At 35.5% G+C, this 21,907-nt stretch overlaps 1 protein-coding gene across 2 annotated transcripts in view; it reads right to left on the bottom strand.

Moving 5' to 3' along the window:
- SNX13 (sorting nexin 13) overlaps window positions 1-21,907 on the bottom strand; it is a gene marked incomplete at its 3' end in the record, with an annotated part of 34,970 nt that overhangs the window by 6,581 nt on the left and 6,482 nt on the right. The window contains exons 7-18 of one of the 2 annotated variants that reach the window (XM_082015029.1): window positions 20,773-20,911; window positions 20,184-20,272; window positions 18,948-19,047; window positions 17,772-17,965; window positions 16,117-16,221; window positions 14,437-14,569; window positions 13,658-13,695; window positions 9,122-9,191; window positions 6,295-6,467; window positions 3,662-3,769; window positions 2,646-2,756; window positions 1,161-1,322 (exon numbers count right to left, since the gene is read on the bottom strand). In XM_082015029.1, the coding sequence (XP_081871155.1) occupies window positions 1,161-1,322; window positions 2,646-2,756; window positions 3,662-3,769; window positions 6,295-6,467; window positions 9,122-9,191; window positions 13,658-13,695; window positions 14,437-14,569; window positions 16,117-16,221; window positions 17,772-17,965; window positions 18,948-19,047; window positions 20,184-20,272; window positions 20,773-20,911 (1,422 nt within the window). The remainder of the gene's footprint in view (window positions 1-1,160; window positions 1,323-2,645; window positions 2,757-3,661; window positions 3,770-6,294; window positions 6,468-9,121; window positions 9,192-13,657; window positions 13,696-14,436; window positions 14,570-16,116; window positions 16,222-17,771; window positions 17,966-18,947; window positions 19,048-20,183; window positions 20,273-20,772; window positions 20,912-21,907) is intronic. The other variant, XM_082015030.1, reaches the window with a different exon arrangement.

Below are 21,907 nucleotides of genomic sequence, written 5' to 3'. Positions count from 1 at the left end.
ATCAATTTTCATAACCAATTTGGTTATGAATATAAAACCCAAACATTCAGTCAAAAGTCAGTTGCATATTACCACAGATAAATATACAGCAATCCTTTAATCTTCCAACAAACCAAGCCTGTAGGTATTCTTCTATAGCTATCAAAGTTATCAACACGTTTAGGACAATCCACAACTATTTTCTGAAGTGCCTAACACTTCAACTGAAAAAAACCAAGAAATTCATATGGGACTAATATTTCTTCTGCTATTTCCTCTTGATCTTAAGTCTCGCCTAGTCACCGACTTCCCAGTAAGTATAACTGCAGATATATTGTTAGTCATACACCAGAGAAGTTACCAGCAATGAGAAAGTCCAGAGCCAGTCATTTTGTCTCATAAGTAATGAAAAAGTTAAACAAAAAACCCACAAAAAACCTACCCCACACCACAGATTTATTATTCCCTTTCATGGTTTAAAGGTTAACTCATCTCGGTTGCTGTTCTACATTTGCCACATAGAACTGTTCTGGTAACACAAAATGGAATAATCCCTGATCACAGACTTTACAGCTACACACAGAAAGAGGAGCGCAAGGGAAAGGAAGGCAAGGGGGACATGTTAGGCAGATTACTACTTTCATACTACTTCTAGATAGCATGCCATGCTACCATTCCCCACCTCTAAGGTATTACATTTTAGGAATATAAAAGATGAGGAAAGATGGCAGGAAAGACAGAAAGAAAATGTAATTAGAAACACAATTCAGCAATAATAAGCAGAAAAGAGGCTATCTCCTTATTTTAAATTTCAAAATGTATGTGGCTTTTAAATGAAATGAAGCAGATGCAGCAAGCTAGCTGTATGAGAATGGTTGGTAAAAAAGTAAGAAAAACAGTGACTCGTATTCTTCTGAAGTGGCTGCATTGAATTAAGCGAAGAAGGATGGCTGTTAATGGTATGTAGATGCCAACTTAAAATGTGTTACTTAATAGCAAAGAGAACTCCATGTTTATAGTGTAATGACTGCTGAACCTTATTAAAAGGGTGTAGGTATAAAACAGACTGCTTTCTTGTCTAATGACTTGACTTCATTTTAGTATGCAACATATGTTTAAGTGAGTTGATAGCTAACCTCCTATTAATTTACTAGTATGTATTAACTAGAGTATTTTCTTACCTTGAAAAATGATTGCTTTATGTCTTGTCCCAATCTCTCTGACATTTTACCCATGTTGTCTGACATTTTAGTCATTCCCTCTGCCAGGCTGTCAGGGAGAGACTTGACTGCATTTGATACATTTCTCATAGAGTTACGCAGTGGGTTTACAAATGTGTCCATCTGAAGGGGAAGATGTTTAACCAGAATTGTATAATCTATGAGGACACCAGTATATGAATACACTATGAGAAGTATCACAATGTTCCAGAGAACGGTAATATAAAGAACAACTCAGATTATGCTGTATTCTGTAACAAACTTAGGCAAAGTTTTAGCTTCACTTTCATTTATATTTCTCACTCCTTACAGCCCTACTGTAGCTATTCACATCTTTCAACAGATCTTTTTCCCTCGAGTCATTTCCATTTCCCAACCTTCAGCTTTCTTAGCTTGAATTTATTTTCCTTTTATTCTCCAGTCAATGCCATTTCTCCCTTCCAAGCTTCCTACTTCCAGGTGTTTCACTTCTGCTTTCAACTCTTCATCTTAGAAACATGCCTCTCAAACAGCACTGGGGTAATATGCTTTAACATCATGGCAAATATAATTAAAAACATAAAGTAGTTGCATAGAAACTGTTACAATTTCTCTTTCAGTACATACTCTAAATTCAGTCCAAACAGAGGCACAAATACTAGTGTGATGCCCTTAAAAAATTAAGTTTATGACAAACCTGATAAGCCCAAAATCAAATCTTAATCAGTCATTACATAAACCTTGATAAATATTTAACTGTTTCACTGTTAAATATTTAAGGAATATAGGTAGAACAACAACTTGAAGTGACAATACAGCTGCAGATGCTTTTTTATATCAAAATCACTAAAAGTTTAGAAATAGCTATATTTGCAAAGCAGATGCCCACAAACTGGTCAACTGAACAAAAATTCACTTGTCTGAAGAGAGTTCTGGTGACTTAACAAAAAGGATGCACAGCTCAGAGCTCTGAATTTGGCCAATGACTCTGAATGGTTACAACACTATGTAACAGCTGCCTTTGAAGGGAAATGCATTTCATCTTTTGGGCTGAAGAGCAGAGAGCGTGGTAACAGCAGCAAATACAGAGTAAAGAACTGAAAAAAGAAATTAGAAGAAGTGAGCCTATGAAAAATAAAATCACAGATGTGTGAAAGTAACTTGCAACGAACAGACTTCTAAAGTAGTCTTGGTGCAATACATGGTGTCAAATTTGAAAATTTTATTTCCTTGTCATACAAATAATTTTACCTGTTGTAAAAAAGGTAAATTTTTGGTTCTGTATGTCCTCAGATACTTTGCCACTCATGAAGTATTACAGCAACTCACTTGCAAGTTGTTTTCAAAGTGCTGTATACCTTTTTAATATCTATAGCTAGTTTAATATCAGTTTAACATCTCTGTTTAATGTAATCATTGCACTAATGAATGCTCTGAAGCTCCCTTGACAGTGCAAAACATTCTTACCTTCCGTGCAAAATCCCCCTTCCCTTTGCTGTAGGCTTTATTCTCCAGGAAGTCATACACATAATGGGCTAAAGCTGGAGAAGCTTTCATCATTTCAGGATTTAACAAGAGCTGAGTGAAATAATTTTTAAAAGGTGCTTTTTAATACATAATGAAAAAGGCCATATCATTCAGTTTAGTAAAAGTTTATCATGCACAAAGACACTACATCTTGTAATGTATTTTCTCATTCATTCTCTACATTTTATTCCAACATTACACTATTCTGAAGATGGAAACAACGTGCTTCTTGCTAATTCCCACAATTTTAACTAGTATGTTCATTATAGCATCTCACAGAAAAATACACACCTTTATGACCGCTCAAACTGCTTCTAAAACTCCAAGGAAAAAAAAAAAAGCAAGCTGTGACTGAAAAAAATATTGCTATTAAAAATAGGGCATGTCTCACACAAAGGAAAAAATATTAGCACTCTAAAAAGAGCAATCAGATTTCACAATGTTTTATTCATCTTCGTTATTTATTGTTAACATGTCCATTGAGTTGGTCAACATATTTTAGTGCTAAATGACCAGAAAGTCCCCATGAAGCAAGACAACTGAATTCCCTTAGTTGGGCTGATACAGGCCTCATCTGAATGGAGAAGCTGTGTCGTTTGCTACACTGCTGGAGTGGGTGCCATGCCAATTCTTATGCAACGGCACAAGAGAAAGTAACCACAAACATGAATCTAATGGAAGAAAGTTAATGCTGTAGAGCTCAAAACCAACACAGCTGGAATCTCACCAGCTCAGAGGAGTTGTCACAGAACTGGCTGAGAATCAACCAAAACAGCAAAGAAAAGGCAAACTTACTAGATAATATGGAGTTCTTAAGGTATACCATTTAGGATTGTACACCACCTACAACACGGCCTCTTTTTTTTTTTTTTTTAAAGGCACGCTAACGAATTTTCTACTTCAGAAAAAAAGAATTCCAACCAAGAACACAACTAAAAAAACCCATAACGGCTTACCTGCAAATATGCATTTAAATCTTTTTTCCTCTTTTCCAAAAATTCTCTGTCCATATTGTTAAATGTCTTTTTTCCAGGAAGTTTCAGTATATTTGCAAGATTTTCAAACTAGAAAAGAGAGAAATTTTTTTTGTTCTGTTATCAGAAGAGTTTCAAATCACCATATAAGCTCAGAAATTATAGAGGCCATTATATTCACCTATTCTTATCTACCATATAACACCTGACAAAATTCCTGCATCAAGCCCGGAACCTGGATTCCTTGGAGAAGCCAAACTGAAAGGTAGGCCATCAAGAACAAATGCACGAAAATTCTCAGGAGACTGCCAAAGGCAAAATGTAATTTCTGAACACACAAATGGCATACTCACTTTTGAAATACAGCCTAGTATAGCATGCAAAAGATTTAGGCTCAAGATTCATCATTGTTATTCGGGCAGAAGTTAGTAGGGTTATGAGACTACATCAAGAGAACTTGCAAATCTTTCTAAAACACTTTCCCTTTCCTCCCCCGATCAAACCTACTAAGGAAATGCTTAAGCTTTTATCCCTGGAGTGGATGGCAGCACCCAGTTTACATATAGGTTATCATACCATGCTTGATATGCCATCACCTCTCCCTTTTCTCCAGGTAATGACAGTGATTGGCACTGGTTGACATGTCTTCTGCTGTTCCAGTTTTACGGAAAGAATGGGTGTTCAGGGAAGCAGCAGGGAAAGAAGAGGCCCTAACACTTAAGAAGGCTGAATATATTTGCTACAACGCACAAAAACAAAAAGAGAATAAAACTTGAAGAATCAGGTTTATCCACATATAGAATCCAGACATCCTGTAAATAATAATAATAATAATATTCTTAAGGCTGTAAAGAAAGAAAGGTATAGTATCCAGGGTTTAAGAAATAACCTAAAAAAAAGTTGTATCCTTTTCTCTGTAGAGAAGACCACAAAATTAGAGATTTAATGAGAAATTGAGTCCATTCAGTCCCTGCAAGGTGTCTTTTTGCAAAGACGTCATTAAACTTTGGAAGCCTCTCTATAATGTTTATGGCATGTAGGAAGCACCAAAGAATATCTCTTTCCAACTTTACAAATCCCATTCCCTTGCAAATAGGTCATGTGGGAAAATAACTGAACAGAAGATGGTCTAGTTTTTATTTAGATACTTGTATCTAAACGGAAGCAATGTAAGCAAAGAACAGCCTCTATTTGAAATATAGATACCTAGTTCAAACAATATTTATTACATAAATAATTACCAATAAAAATGTCTCAGACAAGCACAAAAGCAGAGCATTCAGTGTATCAGTGACATTCCTGTTCCTGTAAACTCCATAGGAATATTTATTTTATTGTCAAAACAAAGCAAAATCGTTGGGAGTTTCTGAGACGGCTACAATGAAGGATGGAAATTTTTTACTTTTTGCAATCTTAGTGTTCTAGGATAACAACCATTTGCTGTAAATTCAAAGAACTTGGATCTAGCCACACGAAATTTCTGAGCTTTCACATTTTGAAAGTTTTTGCTTCTGTCATGTTTTTTCTAGTCATTCACTGGTTGGTCAGTTTTAAGTTACTGCCCCATATCAGCAGAACATTAACTCGCTATAAGATCTGGGAACCCATACCTGTTTCAACAGGTCAGGGATTCTTCAAAACAGTGAATTAGTTTTTAAAAAAAATGAAAAAAATCAATTTGAAGAGGAGCACAAAAATTGGTATTTCAAATTTATTGACAGGACACTAAGATAATCAGAAATTCAAATGAAAGCCAGACTTAATTTATAATTAATAAAAAAGCAAACATTGTATGGAACATTTGTAATAAAGCCTTTTCCATTTTTACTACTGTTGTGACTTTCACAATGTTAACTTACCTGCACAGAACTTGTTCTCTATGCCTCTCTATTAATAACAGAGTAAAGAGATATAATCCAGCATTTCTGACTAGTTCAAAGGTTATGTGGCCAAAGCTGACTTCTCCAAAGGCTTGGTTTAAAAGCATTTCACTCTCCTCTTCTAAAAGCACTGTATTTTTGACACTTTTTCATGTCAGCAAGTTTTACTGTGCACCAGCTGGTGAATTAGAAGTCTCTATTTTTTCCTTCTTTCATTTTAGGAGGGTTAAGAGTCTGAGAATACAAGTACAGCAATAAAAGGCAGATAGTCTAGCAGTACACTGAACTGCCAATAGCTGTCCCTTTTGAGACCCCACCGATACTTAACATTTCACTTAAAACCTAAATACCTATTTCCCAAGCTCAGTTTTTATTTTTTAATCTCTGTGACATACGCAGCAAATGAAATACGCCACTGTTCGAGACCAATAGTACTTCCACAAAAACGTTTTAAAGCAAAATTAATCAAAGGAGGGGAGGTGGGGGAAAGTTCCATCTCCTTTTGTTAGAGCAATCATATAGCCATCAGGTACTAAACTCTATAAACATGCACCTGTAAACTGCTCAGTACAAATAGTGTATGATATAAATGGTAAAAAATGGAAAATGGAAAATGACATAGTGCTGTAACTCCACATGTTAAGTCATTTTGAGAAAGCCATACTCATGCCATACCATCACACAGAAAAAGCACTTTTCAAAGAAACCTTAAAAGGTTTTTATGAGGTTAATTACCTGCTCAGTGATCCTCATGTGAAAGTCATGGAAGTCACTGTAGCGTCGATATGTCTTCCATGTCTCTTCGCTGTTTGGATTTCGCCGATGGACTGTGATAGCATACAGCGCATATGTCTTGCCGTGGTCATTACACACTCCTGCCACAGCATATGGGTCACAGTCAGCATAGACTAGTAGTTTAAAAATAAAATAAAAAAGGAACAAACAGAAAGAAGGAAGACGAAAGGACACAAACATGAAGTGAAGCAATGTCTGGAATGACAGACTCAAGAGACAAAAATGGACATGCAAGCAGAAGAGTAAGCCATCCCTTTATCCAAAATCCTCCAGAAACTTATTATGTAAACTTAAGTAGAGAGATTAAGCAGCCTTTAAATTAGACAAGTTTCACTGGCATGCAAAACAAACAAAGAATAGCAAAGGTTTCAACTTTTAAGAATAATGAGTAGATTTTTTAAAAAATAATTTTAACTTAAAGAACTCAAGATAGGGGTGAAAGACAACTGTGAAACCAGAAGAAATTCCAGTCTGCAGAGTACTCTAATTGCAAAAGTTTGTCCATCAAAAAAATCTGTATATACAAGACAGTGCTAGCAAGCTATAAGCATACAGTTTTATTATTAACATCAGCAGTTTGTTATTAACTGGAAGATAAAAAATACCCCACCCCCGTTTAAATCAACAGAAACTATATATACACACACACGTGTATGTATGTATTCTGTATGTGTGTGTACATACAATATATTGTGTGTGTACACACACACATGCACACACATTTTATGGAGAAGTCAATTTATAAATGGAAAGAACACAGATAGCTATCTTAAAGAGAATCAAACATCTTTTTGTTCTCCATTGAAAATTTAGGTTCTCTTAGATACTACTCCATCACAGAATTCACCCAGTACAGAGTTTGTTTCAAAAATTTTCATTTGATCTACAGAATAACCTAGAACCAGTACTGTTTACACTGCAAGCTGTTTAAATTGGTAACATGTATCTCTACATACTGAGCCAACACCCAGTAATCACAATTTTCCAGTGGCTAGATGAAAATACTTTTTAATCAAGTTCTGTGAATTTTTCAATGCACCCACACTCCATAAAATACACTTTTACTGACAAATCATCAGCTCCAACTTCTGTTGTGCTTCCAGCCTTGACTTGACTCTGAAGTATAATGGCAAGGTCTAAGCAGCCAGGGAGCACCTCTAGGATAGGGGCTGCTGCTGACAATGTAAGAATTACTCACTAGTGAGGTGCACAGAGCATCTTTTCTTTGCTGTCTACCCTCTAGAAAAAGAATGTTGAGTGCTGAACCCCAATAGAAAAGAGCAGGCAGTCAGGATGCTGCTAAAAAGCTGCCCAGAGAAAGGAGCGGGGAAACACCAGCCCCACAGATGTTGAGCAAGCCCTATTCTCTAAACTCATGTTGACCGCTCTGCTGTGCAGCCACCAGCCACTCAGGGGCACTGCTGAGTTTGCACCTTTAGGAGCACCGCTTCAGAAAGTAAATGTCAGAAAAAGAAAGAAGTTGTCCCCACCACTCCTCATGTCATAGCCTCTTATCAGCATTTATTTTGCAACAAAGACAAGGTGAACCCTCAAAGATTATGGAGAGGATCTTGTATAAAACCCACAAGCACAGTAAAGTGTACTAATTGGCAGAGGAAAGGAGCCTGCACACAGATGCAAGATGCACCTACTGCCTGTAGCACCAAGAAAGCAGGGACTTGTATTTCTTGTTCAAACATGAAGTGAAGAGGAAGAAGACATCCAGTTTAATCCTATCTTACAATATGAACCCGTACATATCCCCTGGTTCAACTGGAGCATTATGGATTCACAGAGTCAAGCTGATAGTTATCAATACACGTTGCCATCAAGATTATAGATTTAACATAATTTGTGTGGTTCTAAGTTTACCTTCTTTCTTAGATCAAAAGAATGTAACTTCTAAGTTTAATTCAGGAAAAAGTATCACATGCCATTTTAATAAAAAAGCAAAACTGTGAATCTTAACTTTTAAATTATATTTACTCCTTCTCTGAGGACTGACTGCATGAGACTTGGATTGCACTGCACTCTCACACTGGGTTGGAGTAACAGAGTTTAATTAAAAAAGTCAAGTAGTTCAATTCTTGCTCACAGCTCATGTGTCTGCTATATAAATGCACAGATTTAAAAGTCTATTGCATAGTAAAATCCACAAAAAAAAAGTATCTGAAGATCAATTCTCAATTTAATTACCCAGTGCAATCTCATCTAAGTAGAACATTTGCAAATAACATCTGAGAAGTTTTTATTATTTACTCTCATGTAATAAAAACTTCCCATTTATTACTAAGCAACTGTTTTCCAAAAGATAATAAAAAATGTCACCACTGTAAAGACTGAAGTCATATCTTAAATTAAGTCATAAGGAAGCACAAAAAACAGGGGAAAATACTATAGTAAGAGAAGTTAACTGTCAAGAATTAGAATTGTGTGACTTGAAAAAAAGAATCAGAATCTGTTCTTTAAATAATTGTTAAAATAAATGCCACTCAATATTAAGTTTAATTAATGATTTTCCAGAGATAGGAAAAAATAATAATACCATTAACAACAAAAATGAAATCACATTTAAATATATAGTCTACAACCTACAGCACCAATTCTGTAAGGATTTCCATTCCAAGAACTTCATGGGAAATGTGAATTCAAACGTTTTATGAGGTTAAAATATTAAAGGATTAGGATTTCAAGGGCCTGTAATATTAAAAAACTCAAAATAAATGATGGTAAACAAGTAAGCAGCCATCATAACAGATTCACTTACCAGTATCTGAGATGTATGCATGGAGTTGAATTGTCTCATCAGAAGGTACATTTGAAAGGTCATCTAAGGACTGCAGGGTTGGGGAGAGGGGGAGGAGTAAGAAACGCGCAAAAGAGAGTAAGTTCACAGATACCTCTCATTTGAGAGATGCTTTTTGATTCCTCTACTTCATTTTCAAACTTTCAGTTCACTACACTATTAGAATAGCTTAATGCACTGCAACAACAAAAACAGGTGTTTGTATTACCTGGTAAGTAAAGCCCGCCTTTTACATAGACTGTAGGACCCTTCAATTCCCCTACCAGTTTCACATAGTTTTGTGATCACTCTAACGTATTTGCCACTTTAATTTGGTATCTCAACTCTAGCAGAAGTACAACTACAAATAGTCTTTTACTGAACATTACAAAAAACCCCAAACCACCAAAACCAGAACAACTGTAGATACACAGATGATGTTCTATATCAGATCTTTTGGGTTTATCTTTATAGCATTCTGTTTTCTTTCAAGTGACTTAAAGCACTACACAAAGGTTACAGTGCAGTAAAACTTGAATAATTTCTCTGCTGTATGTAAAAAACACTGTTTTCCCTCATAAAAAATGAACAGGTACATCCTCAGCTGGCTAAAGCCCTGTCTCCCTATTCAGTGATTACTGGGATCAAAAGAAGCCTAACGTGTCTTTTAGAGAAGCTTTGCTATTATTTAAAACTAGTGCATCTGACTACTAAGAGTTAATATAATAAAGCTCTGAAAGATTGTTAGGTGAAAAACTTGGATACGCAACTGAAAGAAATACAGGATGGGCCACTACACATGTGATCCTCATCTTAAATTACCAGGTAAAAAAAAAAAAAAAGATGGAGCTACTTAAGTAGAATTCATAGGCACTAGGATCCCAGCTTTACATATTTTACCCCAAAATTCTAAAATTGTTCAAAGATAGCTGCATATTGATTCTGAATGTGCATCAGCTATATTTTATAATTTAACCAAGCCAGTTTAATAGCGAGTTGCCACAAAAGTTTACCTAGAATGGGACCTACTGGGTACCAGTGCCATACTCATGTCAAACTAAAACCCCAATATAGGTCAATCAAGTTTCAAACCTCCTCTGCTTCCTTAAACATAAACCAACCTTACGTGATTACAATCAAAAGTTAGGTTGGATTTGAAAATGTAAATTATTTAAAGCCTCTGGTCTTGCCCCTTCTTCATCTGAATCTTTATCATCTCCATAATATCCCAGCATAACACTTCAGTCCTTCCTTCTGAAGCTCTCTAGAGGAAATGGCTCTTCTCTGCCTCAACCACCTCAATCAATCTCTGCGCAAACATCCACAATGGAAGGTGAAGGAAGTAACATTTTTGTTATAAAGTCTAGATACTGAATAAATGGCAACGTTAAAAAGGTCTGAACACACTGACTATGGTTTAATCAGTATTGCAGTAAGTATTGCATCTCCTAAATATCTTATGATACATCTTGTAGGCTTACAGTACCAAAGTCCCAGACTCAAAAATGGCAGAAGAGTGAGCAGCTGTTTGGGAAATCTGCTTGGCCACTGCATGCTATAATGCTAAAAGTTTATGTCTGTCCAATGGTAGAACAGATGAGCACACGCAAAAATATTTTGAGAACAGACATCATCTTTACCTCAAGAGTTCCCAAATCTGTACATTACTAGATGCTGGAGAGTATTCTGGTAAAGTATCACGTAAGTGGACTGTTCCTATAATCATCATTAGACACTTGCTTTTGGTCATTGTTGAATATAGGGCTAGACTTTCTCTGACCTAGTCCATTCTTAAGCAAGTCACCCTTGGACAGCAATAAGCCTGCAAGTTGTGCTCTATACTGCAGTGCCCAAATTTAAGAGCTGAAATTGATGAACAACAAGAATTTGTGGAAGCTTGAATACATGCTTGATATTCTGAGAACTCTAGAATTTGATTACCAGTAAGATGGAAGGGATGTTATTAAAGAAGACATGTAACAGTCAACTGCTCTAGTATTTTGTTTGCTATGAAATATTGACATCAAGGTACTGTGACTTTTTTTAAAAGGCATCATTATTTCTTGTTTTCCTGCCTTTCTTCATTGCCACTCTGACAGTTCAGTTTTCTTCTTGATAACTGAATGGGGTCCAAGTTCACATATCCCAAATACTGTCAGAAGTTCAACCCAGCCATTTCTGCTGCCATTCAAGGTCTTGGATATGTAACACCTGTGTAACTCCTTCTATCCACTCAATGCAAATGCAGTATGTAAAGCTCACATTATGGATCCATTTAGGTGAAATTTGCAAGAGTTTATAACTATTCCTGTATTGTTTTATACCCTCAAAATATTCCCTACTGGTTTAATATAGTAGATTAATGTGTCAAATAAAAGGCAGAATTAAGAAGATACTTTTGTGAAATAACTTTTCCTCAAAATAGTTTTGAGCCTGTCTTCCAAATAATCTTGAAATACATTCTTACAGCAAAAGTATAAACTGCAGGAGATGTATTTTATAATAGAAACTTTAGGAAACACTTAACTGCTGTGGCACTATACAGCAACAATGAATATAAGTAAATGAAATGGTTGAAACTTGAACAGATAACACAACAGAGTTTGCATTTAATATGACCTAATAACTTTGACATTAGGTATATTCACAGGAACACAAAGTTAATTAAAAAGCAAAACTATCACACCACAACCCAATCTTATTTAATGCATTGTCATTAGCTACAAGTACAAAAATTCCCTGACCTTTGAAGTAACCTTTTCACGTTCTATTTTTCTTTATGTAACTGACTAACACAAGGGAGCTGAACTATGTGTACAGAATTTTACTCTTGACATGGAATTCAGCCAGGAAAAACTAATGTACCAGTACTCAAACACCTGTAAAAGCACTGAAAACCCTGAACAGCCCTGAACAATATGGACTACAGAAAGCAAAAGTTCTTCTGCATAAACAGCGTTTTATTCCACATTTCTGCTAGAATATTCTTCACTCTTCAGAAAAATAAGAAATGTCATATTCTGCAAATATACTTTTCACAATAACAACAAAAATCAAGAGTTGGAAGCGTTCTATGCAAATATCTATTTGCATTGCAACAGTGCTTGATAAAGGCTTTAAGGTTTTCTAGCTTAGTTTGGAAAGGCCACATGAAACTAAGCAGCTGATAAATATTAGCCAGAGGAGCCACTGCCATGACAAATCCCCATCCACAAAATATGACTTTGATATGTCAGAACATTCTTAGAAAAAGTAATTAAGAGACATTTAATTGACTAATCACTTAAAAAGATCTTTCAAAAGAACCTTTTCTGAAATGTTCCCAGAACTGTATGTAAATTTACAAAAAATATGGCTAAATTCAGCTTTCCTTCTGTATCTAACAAGAGTTTGTGTAAATTATATCAGCTGACCACCTCTGCTTTTCTTCCTATTTCAAAATGTAAACATAAGGAAAATAACAGAAAAAGAAAATTCCAACTTCAAAAAAATAAAAACAAAAAAAACCAAACAAAACAAAAACAATCCCCAGAAACAAACAACCCACCCCCCCAGAGAAACATGTTTACATTCATCTTAAATGTATTCCTTTAAAAAATAAACTCTATTCCTCTGCATGCAAGCATAATATGACCAATGCACTGGAACTGCTAAGGAGCTACAGCATCTTCCAAGAATGAATTAGAACGGCCCATGAATCACATAAACCAGCAAACTGCATGCAGATTGCAAATCTTTCTGAAACTAAAAGATCTGGAAAATACTCTCATATGCACAATTGAACCTTGTGTATCTTGTGGCTCAGCTACATATAGTCTGAAAAAACACGGAAGAGAGATTTGATTTTCGGTTTAAAACATTTTAAACCCAGTATCATCTATGTGGGACAGATCATTTGGGAAAGGTCTGGTAGAAGTACACAGTTCTCTTCATACATATGCAACCACTAGTACATGCAGAAGCATATTTCAAGTATTTAGGCACATTCATGTAACAAAATAAAGGTTCTGACAAACCAACTCAGTCAAGAATTAATTAAAAAAATTGAACTTCAAATTAGTAGGATTAGAAACCAAAGTTTCACATTTTGAATAGATAAACTAGTTTCCAAATCAAGTCCTTGCTGAAAAAATATAAACCAATCAACCTATAAAAATGTAATTAAATGCCTCATTTTACAGTCAATTTGAATTTAATCCTTCGAGATTTCAGTTTCAAAGGATTTGTTTTCACCTATTACTATCTAACTGCAAAGTATGCTTTGCATAAATTAACTACAGATTATTGCTGTTTCTGTGAGACACAATGCAAAATTCCATTAAATACAGAGGAAAGTACAAAAGGGACAGTCTTATCTTACAGATTAATTGATACCTCGTGTGTTTCAATTTGATTCAAGAATTTTTTCAGAAATTAAACTGCAGTGAAGTAAAACCTCTAACATACATAATTTAAACTATTTTTATAACACTTTCCCTATTGTTAGGGAGGAGAAAAAAAAAAAATCCAAGCACTTACCAGATTTATGCTGCCAGTAGGAGACCCATTAAAAGATTCTGGGAGTAGTGAGGAAGTGGAAAGAAAACAACAGGTTAGAACATTTTCTCCAGTGTAGAACCACAGACAAGAAATAAAAATGCAAAGACAAAACATTACGGAAAATAATGGACTATTGTGGCATTGGGCAAAACGTTGCACCCGACATAAAAGTACTTCAAGTTTCCTATAAAGACACCTAAAGGAAAAATGTAGGTAGGTTTATACAGCTATAGATATGAAATAAATACTCCAGACAACATTCCTTTTTAACCTTATATCACCACATGAAATTGCTTCATTAAGGACTCAATTTAATAGTTAAACAATTTCCATTACACTTGTATGAGAAGAAGAATTTTAATTGCTTTAAAAATCAGATCTCGTATGTACTTTCAATTTCTATTTCCAGATAAAGAATACTGTTATGTATTAGAACAATCCAACATGTTTAAGAACCTCAAATATTTTTGAATGAAAATGAGAATTATAGAGTCACATACTTATTTTAGCAACACACTTGTAACCAAGACTTGACAAAAAAATTTATGTGAGATTAATAACGTTACTACAGAAAAAAACCCTATTTGACTCCCAAAACAATTTATAAAAAAAAGCACAAGAAGGAAACATTAATTTAAAAATCAGAGATGTTACAGGACCCTTTTGATTTCTCAAAAACAGTGTGGATAATTTTCTTATATTCATTTTAAAGCAGAAGAATGGTCCCAGAAAATCCCCCTTACAGATATAAAGCTCACCTCCTTCACCATCATCTGATCCTCTGAAACTAGGATCCTTCAGCATATCCAGCTCAGCTAACATACGCACATACAACACATTCTGTTTGAATGAAGGGTAGAATCTTTCATCTCGCAGCATCAATTCATACACCTTATTGGAATAAAAATGCCAACCTTAGAAACACTTACTCCATTTTTTAATTAATCAGACAAGCTTTCATAAATTCTCCTTGACCAACATATGTATCTCTGCATTCTAGCATGTGCCTCTGGGTTTCCTTTAAAACCCTAATGGGAGTTTGTGAAATTTCAATTCAGGCTTACTCTTAACGGAAAGGTTTTAAGAACTAATTGTGCTAGAAATATAATACAGTCTCAGGAAGTATCTGTCTAATTAGTGAGACATACACGTATAGGAAGGAAAGTTAACTGTAAATGTTTCCTTCCTCTCCTCTTAACCCTTTGAATTGCACTATAAACATATTTGGTCTTCATCCATTTCACAACAGGTTTTCTCTCAGAATCCCTTCTTTGTTGATTAATTACAAATGCAGACATGCAAACAGGGGGAGAGGTGAGAAGAGGGAAAGGAAGGGAGGAAAGACACCGCATTCTACTTTCCTGAAAATTTCTAGTTCAGCCAATACAGTATAACCGTACCTCACAAAAGATTTAACCATGCCACCTCAAAAAGTTATCTATATAGCCTACACAGTGACAGTATATATACATATACACACACGTGTCTATATATAGTGGGAATAAATTCATAATGTTTGGACATCCATGTCAACTCTAGAATATTTTAATGTGTGTTTTTTCCATGGAACACTTTGTACAAGTGCTATCACCTGGTAAGAATGGCTAAAAAAAATTTCATGTTGGTCTGAGGAAGTAATTTTCTTTTGCAACACATGAGAAAGTTATGCTCTTCGGCAGAAATCACACGCAAGGTCCTTGTAACCTACTTTGAGCAATACAGATTTCACGAGGTGTTTTCATTAGTTTTAAATGTGGGTCTCAAGTACAGTAGAGTGATTCTAAGCCCTACAGCTCATATCACTAATGTTTAGCATGAATAACATTAAGTTAATGACCTAAAATAAAAACATCTCAGACTGGGTATGCAATTTACTGCCAGAATATTAATACTTCACACACACACACATATATATATGTATTAGACGTGAGTGATAGTCTGCCTACGCAGGTAGTAAAAAGACTTTTATCGTCAGTACTTGCTGCTTCTGAGTGCTACACTGTACAGGCTTGCAGAAACAGAACAATCAAATTAACTCTGGAAAGAGATACAGAATTCAATATGGTAACCTGCTTACATCCTTCTTTAAAACAGAGTGCTAAAATGGGACCAAAATTGTACCACTTAGCTGTCCTACACAGGCACGTTTTTGTGCATAAACACAAATAATAATACCATAATTGTAAATCATGCTTCATAATTAATTTCATACAGGACACCTATTCTTTCTCTGTCTATTGCTTTGAAAACCATAGGCTATGTAAGGCTAAGCAGAAATTGGCAACTTAGAGTATGATTTTTATAGAATAAGAAAGTGGTAAAACATGTTTTAGGTTTCAGCTACTTGAGTTCCTTCCTCCCTTTTCAAAGGTTGTAGTGACATTTAATACTCTGTAGCCTTAACAGTTCTTATGAAATACAGGATGAAAAAAGTATACCTTTCTCTGAATGTCATCAAAGATTTCAGGTGTTGGATCCTCATGGTTCAGTGTTTCTGCCAGTTTTGCTACTAAGTTGTCATCAATATTAACTCTTGGAGATGCCTGTCATAGAAATCTAAATCAACTTTTGCAGCATAAAAATAAGAAAGCTTCTATTTTCACAAATAAAGTCCAATACAATTCTATAATTCTCTAAACAAACTAAATTTCTTCATGCTGAGTGTTTCTAGCTCTAGAACTGTCTAGAACACACAACAGGAGTCAGACATGCCCCCACCCAATAAGTTCAGAGTTTGTATTTAAAACTCAGAAGTTTGAGGATTAAATACTAAGAATCACCTCAAAAACTATTTATGCACATTATTTTGAAGCAATACCTAAGCCAGATCTACTTAGACTTAAAAACAGCTTTCATTTATGAATAGCAAGATCTAGATTCAGAAAGTAAGAACAAGCCACTAAGAAAATAAGTAGATGAAGACCTGAAGCATTTGAGGAAAGGCTAACAGTTTGTCAACTCTGCCAATTTCTGGAAAGATTAACAGTAGCTGTTAAAGTACAGCTACCAGCATACTAACTCCATCAGCCATCAGATTCCCAGTCATCCCTTGGTATGACATAGTTCAAACCACTGCCTGTTAAGCATTCTTTTAGATGAGCCCAAGTTCACACACTTTCCCCGTTTTCTATTACGAGACAGGGAGCCAGCACTCGACCAGACCCAACATAGCTCACACGATCTATTAAGCACAGGTGAGAAGCTGAGTTTATCAGCTCTGGAATAGCTCTGGTGTTAGATGGCTTCTGACTTCAAACTGGTGATATTCAGTCAGCTCAAAAACCTATCTGAGCAAGCTCTGCACAGTCTAAAAACCACCACGTCAATAGACTATTGAGGTGAAAAAAAAGAGTGAAAGAAATTATGCGGAAAGAGAAGCATTACAAGAGATTTGAAGGATAATTTGTTAAGGGAAGTTTTCCAGTGAATTGAGAGGTAATTTTTATGTATACACAAATTGAGAACAAAGATGCTTTGTTAACACAAGTTGACAAGTGTTTTCTTTCACAGAAGACTCAGTTACTACAAGACCACTGGAAGCATTCAGGCTTAGCCTACTGAAAGATAGACTCAAATAAGTGATATTTGAGCAATTTATACAGACAATTGTACAAAGGCACAGGAAGTTTTTTCATTTGAAAACCCAATCTTAATCCAAGTTTGTCCAAATGTTGGGTTGCATCTTTTTGAAAACATTTCTTCAGGTGGTAGGGGTGCACAAGGCAGGGTAAAAGGAAGGGAAAGGGGAAAGGACAGCGCACACACAAAGGGACAGATTTTCTTATCCTGTCTTCACATTTTCTCTAGTTTCTCTCTATTCTAGAAGGTCAGCTTCTGAGGAACACATACAGTGCATTTGACAGGATAGTCAGGGCCAGTATGAGACTTTTTAAATGGAGAGGAGGGGAAAAAAAAACAACTGCTTACTGCTTGACAGAAGGAAAGGGAATATACACAAGTAATAGCTTAAATGTCAACTTGTAAACAACTTGTGCTACATCCCATCCATTTCATATTAATGTAGCCATAACTACTAAAGAAGCGTCTGTACAAAGAATAAATTCCAAACAACGCAGAAATAAGTTATTTCTACCTTTTCTGATAAATATTGCTCATAAACTCCAAATGCAGCTGCTCTTAATAGACCCTTGGTTTGATTAGTCTGATGTTTTCCATCTTTCTGCCGGCTTTGAAGTACCTCCAGCTGTTGCTGTGCCGTAACCCTGTATCCTTCCACTGTCATCCAGAAAAACAGATGTGCTTGGCCACCAGTCTGCTGCATGTAATCTACAGAAAACAGCCACCACACAACCATAGTTACTGTTGTGCATCTTAGAATAGAATTCTCTATGATGTTAACTATATATGGAACTCCAGAATTTGGTTATACCTCTGGAATAGTTGTCATCTACAGTCAAAAGTAAAAAGTACTATATATACTGGTGATAATCAATAAACAAAATTGGGAGCAAAGACTAGGAACTAAGCACTGAATCCTAAAATGCACATGTAAAAAGCGAATCCACCATCACTGTGTAGATGTAATAGGCTTGTACAGTATGATACCAATTGAGAGGAAGTTCAAACTGGAATTCTAACAAATCACATGCATCTACTGCATTAAAAGGACTATCACCACCTACAAAACTCATCAATATTCTTAGTAATGACCATCGGCAGCCCAATTAATTCACGGAAAAGAATCAAACATTAGAAAGCATTAAGAATTACACAACTTTAGTCCATCTATCAATATCTTGATCATAAGGTAAACCTAAAATAGTACATAATTCACTGCCATATTTTAGCTCCTCAAATAGACCACCTTCAGTGACCTTGTAATCTTCTAAACTTCAATCTAACATCTATAATCATTAGTTCCATTAGCTTACTTTTGCTTTTCTCACTGAAGACTAATGATTGTGGTAAGTTTCAGAGTCATTCCAGTTATAAAACTCTAAGCAGTTCTTGCAATGATTCTGTTCTGAACAGAACAAACTTGTGAAACGACAGACCAAGAAATGGTGCAAGAACAGTCTTACAGAGATACCAGTATTGAAATAAGCTTGATACCAGCTTTTGGAAGTAATGAGTATGGTGTGCTGAACAGTTAATTACGGACTGATTTGCAAAAACAGTTTTGGTTCCCTCTGGCAAGAGGCTTATACACATTTAGCTCTCAGTAGACAGCTATATTTAGCTGTTTCAAGTGTATAGTCCTGTGGCATCTTCTTTATAAATAAAAAATGTCAGATAAATTGATACTTACCCATAAAAAACTGTAGTGCAACATTGTCTACCAGAATATGGTCCAGAGGGACTGTGCAAAGTTTTCCAAAGTTTGCTGCCAGTTTCACAGTATCTATTTCCTGTAAGACACAGTTCACTGTGTTCATAGGCTTTATTTTTTTTAAATTAGCTTTAAACGTTTCTGCTTACCACAAAGCAGACGTAATAAAAAATAGTTTACATTACAGATAATGAAGCAGCCTCTCAATGGTTAGTTATTATCACATCACCAGTATGTGAAGATCTAGACCATAAGGTCACGTTCTCATAACTATTTGCTTTCAATATAGATTATTTCTGCTACATGGGAAACTGGGTATTAACATTGTTGTTCCTGTAATACTATACAGGTCAAATTAACCCCAAATTCCTCACCAATAGTGACAGTAGCATACAAATCAATTAACAGAATAAACTAATTTCAAAATTTGATGGGGTGCAGGTCACCACAACTTAAATTCATCTCTGCCCAACTTTCTTCTGTTAATACCACATTTCTTGGTATTACAGTAATGGTTCTGGATCCAACTATAGAATACGTAAACATTTTAACAGTCAATATGCACAAGATTACATTATATTGGAGCCACATCTACATCCAATTAAGAAAGTCAAGAAACTAAGCGGTCAACCATACTGACTCTGTCCGCCTTAAATTATAAAACAAAATATAAAACAAACGAAGAGAACTACATGAGGTTCTCAAATTTAACATCCAGTTTGCCTTAGGCTTTTTGTACCTAAAGAAGTAAACATGTCTGACAAAAGGCAATACAAGGCATTGCAACATAATCAGCAAGCGGTACCTTTATCAGCAAGAAAAAGAGATCTTTGCCAAAGACTAAGCTTGAGGCACAGAAGGTATGCACTGGAGCAGCAAAACAGAACTCAATCTAGGTGCATAAATACAAGAACGCTTTGCATCTATGTAACATTTTGGTTTAACTCTCGTATTGAGAAAGTAGGAATAGTTAAGATGTACTGACCTATCTGATAAAGCCAGAATCCAAAAAACTCTAAACATGTAAGCCTTTAGAAATTCTTTCTGTACTTAAAACTGCAAATACAACACTAACTTCAGTTGTAATAATGTATTCCTATAACTGCATACATCCAGCTGTGTTTCAAAATGCAAGAATTAAAGCACTAAACAGAACTACTACATCCTTTGCTGCTTCACTTTCAGAACTAAAAAAAAAAATTCTAAAACACTTACTTTTCCTGACTGCAACCTCTGAATTCTTGAATCACATACTTTAATAACATATAATAAACTGTTTATCTGATTTTTTATAGTGTTGATATCTGAAAGCAAAAAAAAAAAAGAGGATTAAGCAATGCAGATGAGTATATAAATTGTTGTTCTGAAATGCTCTAAAAATATCACACAAAAGTGGCATATGACTTACAAAACATATCAGTTTTGCAAAGAAGTTTTTTTCAGTTTAAATACCTTATTGATAGAAGTGAACAGGAATAAATATTTTTCTTTGTCGTTTACCTGTTAACTGAGACTATCCACTAATACCTGAAGTGTTACTGAATTTCAGACCCACCAGTCAAGGCAAGTTTCAATACAGTGCAAGTAGACATACCTAACCAATTTATTTAAACAAAAAAACCCAAACACACACATATGAAGATTCAAGTTTTAACACTTCACATATAATCTATTTATTTTTTAAATAACAAAATGTTTTATACTATGTTGCAGCAGTGGTTTTATTTTCTAAATTTTTGGAATATACTTCAGAGAGCATGCTGGCAAACGCATTTCATATTTTGTAAAACAATACAGCACTAACCATCTCCTGCTGTATCTAGAGATCGAAGATATTGCAATTCTTCACTCGCTTTATCTTTCACTGCTTCCAACTCGCCTATATTATCACTTAATTTAATAATATTCATAAAGGCCTCATAGTTACAGTTGGAATCACGAATCTGAAACAGAAGTTTTACAGTGTGAATAATGCAAAACAGGTATACACACATGATATCAGTTTTCATTAAATGAATTATTTTGATACAGCACTGCAAAGCGGCACTTTGGAAAACACTTTGATGCTTCTAAACCTTCCTCTTGGTACTAAAATTTTACACAGACCAAAAATGAGGAAGCATGCGCACAGTCAACACTTACTTTACACCATCATTTTCTGCTTTCAAAAAGTACAAAATTCACTTGGAAAGCACGTCAACCTCCTTAACGAAGATCTTGTCCAAAACTCAATCAACCTTCTTCTGCTATTACCCATCCCCTTAGCTAAGTAGGCAGAAACTGGTGAGACCACTGAAGAGGTTTACACTTTGCCAAGGTCCCCTGCAAGTGTACATGCTCCCAAAGTAAAGGGCTTCTTGGCTTCTTAAGATACAGAGTTACAAAAAGAATTAAAACATTCTACAATGTAACCATAACCTACCGGGAGAGGCAATTACTGAATTAATCATAGAATCATAGAATAGTTTGGGTTGAAGGGAACCTTTAAAGGCCATCTAGTCCAACTCCCCTGCAGTGAGCAGGGACATCTTCAACTAGACCAGGCTGCTCAGAGCCCAGTCCAACCTGACCTGGAATGTTTCCAGGGATGAGGCATCCACCATCTCTCTGGGCAACCTGTGCCAGTGTTCCACCACCCTCATAGTGAAAATTTTTTGCCTTAGATCTAGTCTAAATCTGCCCTCTTTTAGTTTAAAACTATTACCCCTTGTCCTATTGCAATCAAGCCTACTAAAAAGTCTGTCCCCATCTTTCTTATAAGCCTCCCGTAAGTACTGTAAGAATATCCTCTCTGAAATCCCACTTCAGATAGCTTAATAGTATTTACAGGGGTATTTCAATACATACTATTTTCCCAGTATTGGCATAGGATGAACCTGCTCTGGGGACTCAGGAATTTGTGCAAGTAAAGGAAGCCTGCTGTGCTGCTGAGGTCACTG

The sequence above is a fragment of the Phaethon aethereus genome (assembly GCF_964289735.1).
Source record: "Phaethon aethereus genome assembly, chromosome: 2".
Taxonomy (NCBI): Eukaryota; Metazoa; Chordata; class Aves; order Phaethontiformes; family Phaethontidae; genus Phaethon; species Phaethon aethereus.
Note: the sequence above shows the minus strand (reverse complement) of the source record. Positions and strands in the feature narration are given on the sequence as shown.